Source organism: Phasianus colchicus, chromosome Z (assembly GCF_987193195.1).
Source record: "Phasianus colchicus chromosome Z, bPhaCol1.hap1.1, whole genome shotgun sequence".
In the NCBI taxonomy this organism is placed as follows: Eukaryota; Metazoa; Chordata; class Aves; order Galliformes; family Phasianidae; genus Phasianus; species Phasianus colchicus.
Genome location: NC_143476.1, coordinates 54,368,390 through 54,372,160, shown reverse-complemented (window position 1 = coordinate 54,372,160; position 3,771 = coordinate 54,368,390). Strand labels below are relative to the sequence as shown.

The window sequence follows — 3,771 nt, the reverse complement described above, 5'->3', positions numbered from 1 at the left end:
TCCCTTCACCCCCCTGTCAGAGATTTTAGATAGACATTGGATTTTTTTAGTTTTGTTTCCGCTCCCGATTGCTGTTCCCACCCACGGCGCCTGTCCGGGGAGGCCACAGCCGGAGCGCTCCGCTTCCCCAGAGCCGGGCAGCTGCCGCCTGTGCCCCGCCGGGCCTGGCATCACGGGTCGGTGCCGAGCGGGATGCGGGGTTCGCATCGCAGAGCTCCTTCGGCTTTTTTATTTACTGGGCCAAAAATAGCCGGAGCAATCATGCTAACGCCGGCACCTCCTATAGCATCCCCCCTAACTGGGCTTTGACAGCTGCCTGTGCTGGGCAGGAATCCTCTCAACTCTAGAGGCAGCGACGAGAGCACGTTTCCCTGTTTCTCGCTGCCCGCTGCAGCACGGTCCGGAGGATGCGTGTGAAACTGTAGCGCCGGCCACTGATTTCTTCTCAAAGGACGGCCCGCACGGCAGTTCAGGCAGCGGCCCGCCCCAGGCGCTGCTCCCCGCGGGCTGCAAGCGTCGGTACCGGTAACCGATATTAACGATTTGGAGAGCAGCGCGTGGGTTTTCTGCGCGCTTCTCTCGGTTTGTGCTGGGCTTCCCACAGCCTCTTAAACTCAATGAACAGAATGTCCAGAAATTACCCCGAAAGGTTCCCGAGGCCACCTTAGCGCCCGCCCCTCGAGTGCCCCGGGGCGGGGAGAGGCCTCCACCTCTCTCCCTTCCCGGCGCTGCGGAGCCGCCCAGGGAGGCAGCTGAGGCTGTGAGAAGCGGGAGCGGGTGAAAAGGGGCTGCGGGGGGCGGGCGGGGGGAGCCCACGGCCCGAGCCGCCCCTCCCAGCCCCGTGTTGTGAAAGCGGATCTCGCTCTCGCGTGGCGTTTCCTCGCCCCCCCGCGCCCCGCTGAGGAAGTGTGAGAGGGGACCGGGGAGCCTCTTCCCGCTCCCGTTCCGCCAGACGCCAAGTCCCTGAGCCGCTGTCATGTGATAGCGAGAGAGCAGGAGCCGCGGGGGTCTCCCGGCTCGGGCAGCATTACAAAACCGCGCTCCGCGCGCAGCCCCGACACAGCCGCGGCCGCTGCCGCCTCGCTCTCCTCTCTCCCGCCGCCGCCAACGCTCGCCTCCGCCACAAACTTTTTCTGGGGACGCCGGACTGAGCGGTGAGAGGGGCGTTCCGAGTTCCTTCCTCCCGTCTCTGCAGAGATCCGGGGTCATTTCTTGCTCCCCAGCCCCCGGTGCGTGCGGAGCAACAACTCCAGCGGAGAGTGCGAGGGGGCAGCGGGGACGCCCGAGCGAGCCGGCGGCCTCCCGGAGCAGAAGGGGGACACCCGCAAGGGCCAGGAGCAGCCCCAGCCCCGCGCCCCACCGGCCCGGCGGCCCGGGAACGGGGCGAGGCCGCCCGGGGGAGCTGAGCGCTGAGCTCGCGGAGCGGCCGCTGTCGCACGCGGTCCGTGCGGGCGGCGCCCACGATGTAGAGGCGGCGGCGGGGCAGGGCAGCGCCGGACGCAGCGTCCCCATCCCGCCGCGCGGCGCCGGGGCCAGCGGCCGGGAAAGAGCGGCGGCGGGGCGGCGATGCCCAGGCCGGGGAAGAGCTCGTATAGCGACCAGAAGCCGCCTTACTCCTACATCTCGCTGACGGCCATGGCCATCCAGCACTCGGCCGAAAAGATGCTGCCCCTGAGCGACATCTACAAGTTCATCATGGAGCGCTTCCCCTACTACCGGGAGCACACGCAGCGGTGGCAGAACTCGCTCCGCCACAACCTCTCCTTCAACGACTGCTTCATCAAGATCCCGCGCCGCCCCGACCAGCCGGGCAAGGGCAGCTTCTGGGCGCTGCACCCCGACTGCGGGGACATGTTCGAGAACGGCAGCTTCCTCCGCCGCCGCAAGCGCTTCAAGGTCCTGCGGCCCGAGCACCACCTGCCCGGCGGCGGCGGCGGCGGCGGCGGAGGCGGCGGCGGAGCGGGCGGCGCGGCGAGCGGAGGCCCCGGGAAGCCGCCGGCGCCCGGGGGCCCGCACATGGCTCACTACTTCCATCCACACCCGCCGCCGCCGCCGCCGCCCCCGGGCAAGGTGCCGGGGCTGGCGGGCCCCGAGGCGGCCGTGGCCGCCGCCGCCGCCGCCGCCGCCGTGGGGAGGCTGCCGCAGTTCTCGCCCTACGGCGGCAGCCAGCCCTCGGGCTTCAAGCATCCCTTCGCCATCGAGAACATCATCGGCAGAGATTACAAGGGAGTGCTTCAGGCCGGCGGGCTGCCGTTGGCCTCGGTGATGCACCACCTGGGCTATCCGGTGCCCAGCGGCGTGGTCGGCTCCGTGTGGCCCCACGTCGGGGTGATGGACCCCGTGTCCGGCGTGCCCGTGTCCCCCGACTACGGACCCTTCGGGGTGCCCGTGAAGGCGCTCTGCCATCCGCCGGCGCAGACCATGCCCGCCGTGCCCGTGCCCATCAAGCCGGCTCCCGCCATGCCTGCGCTGACGGTCGCCGCCTCGCAGCTCTGCCCCGCCGCCTCCCCGGCCTCCGCCGCGCTCCTGGAGCAGGCGGCGGGCGCCGCCCCTGAGGGCAAGGGCTCTCTGCACTCCGTCCTGGTGCACTCCTAAGGGCCGGGGCCGGGGGCACGTCGGCTCCCGGGACGGAGACGCGGGGAACACGCGGGACCCGGTGCCCGCGCCCTGCGGTGTCTGTGTTTGTGTTGTGTGCAATCAGACTTTATATGAGCCAGGTCGCAGGTAAGAGCTTTTATCGTCGTTACGTATCGTTAGTGACGGAGAGGTGATGCGGAAGGTCAGGGTCGGGCCGCGCAGGAAGGATTCGGGGCGGCCGGGGCTCCTGTCGGAGTTTCCCCCACGAACTCTGGGCAGCGGGGCCGGAGTCTGCCGGGCAGCGGGGCGGGAGCAGCGGACGGGCGAAGCCGCCCCTGCGCTCTGTCCTTCCCCGCTTTGCCCCCAGCTCTGCCCCCAGCAGCGTCCGCTCCGCGAGGTGGGGGTCCCGTTCCGAGGGAGGCGGCCGACACGCGGGTACCGCCGCGGAGCCGCGGGGAGCGAAGTGCTCTCCGTTTGACGAGTGAGCTCTGAGCTGCTCGATTAATTAGTGGGGATTTAAATGACAACGGCGCTGACGTCGGAGGGCCCCTTTAGCTATCGGCTGCTCGTTCTTCCCCTCACGCTTCCACACTCCATCTCAGTGAGGTCCGTTCCCGGGGAGGGACGGCAGTGCGACCTCCCGGGCCGTACCCGATCCTCCTTAGAATGAAACCAGCCCCACCATTCGCGGCTCGCGCGTGCTTGTCGCATCGCCCCTCGCCGCTCACGGACACCGCTGTTCCGTGTGTGTCGCTTGGCCTTTCCTCCACGTGAGCGTGAACGCTAAAACCTGTTGGGTGGGAAAAAAATAATAATAATAAAGAGAAAATAATTAAAAATTCTTCGGAAAAAGCACTTTAGTGAAAACAATCTTCCGACAGAGGCGAGGTCTGTGCCGAGCAGGGGGTCGAAAGCCGGAGAGCGGCTGATGAGTGCCGGCTGCTTTGGTAGCGACTGCTGCCCTCCTTGCTGTACCCCAGTGCTCATTAAACACACCTATCCATTTGCTTCTGCTGATGCTGTTCTCCGCAGCGTTCGCCTTTTACGCCTGGTCTGGCGCTCCTTTCGCCCCAGACAGATTAGACGACCCAAAAGTTTCCTCGGCGATAGACACGGAAGAGAATAGACGGAACCCCCTCAGAGCCCGCGGCTTTCTCCGGGCTTGGGTCGCAGTCGCTGCCCAGGACGTCCCCG

At 67.6% G+C, this 3,771-nt stretch overlaps 1 protein-coding gene across 2 annotated transcripts; it reads left to right on the top strand.

Moving 5' to 3' along the window:
• The first annotated feature begins 1,566 nt into the window (after nucleotides 1-1,566).
• Nucleotides 1,567-3,011, top strand: FOXB2 (forkhead box B2). Of its 2 annotated transcripts, XM_090131180.1 has the most exons (2): nucleotides 1,567-1,948; nucleotides 1,982-3,011. In XM_090131180.1, exons 1-2 carry the CDS (start codon nucleotides 1,567-1,569, stop codon nucleotides 2,593-2,595), a joined length of 996 nt encoding a protein of 331 aa, XP_089987306.1. In that variant the 3' UTR covers nucleotides 2,596-3,011. The 2 variants fall into 2 exon arrangements, with proteins under 2 accessions (XP_089987306.1, XP_031458305.2); XM_031602445.2 differs by having other exon boundaries at nucleotides 1,567-3,011.
• The last annotated feature ends 760 nt before the right edge of the window (nucleotides 3,012-3,771 follow it).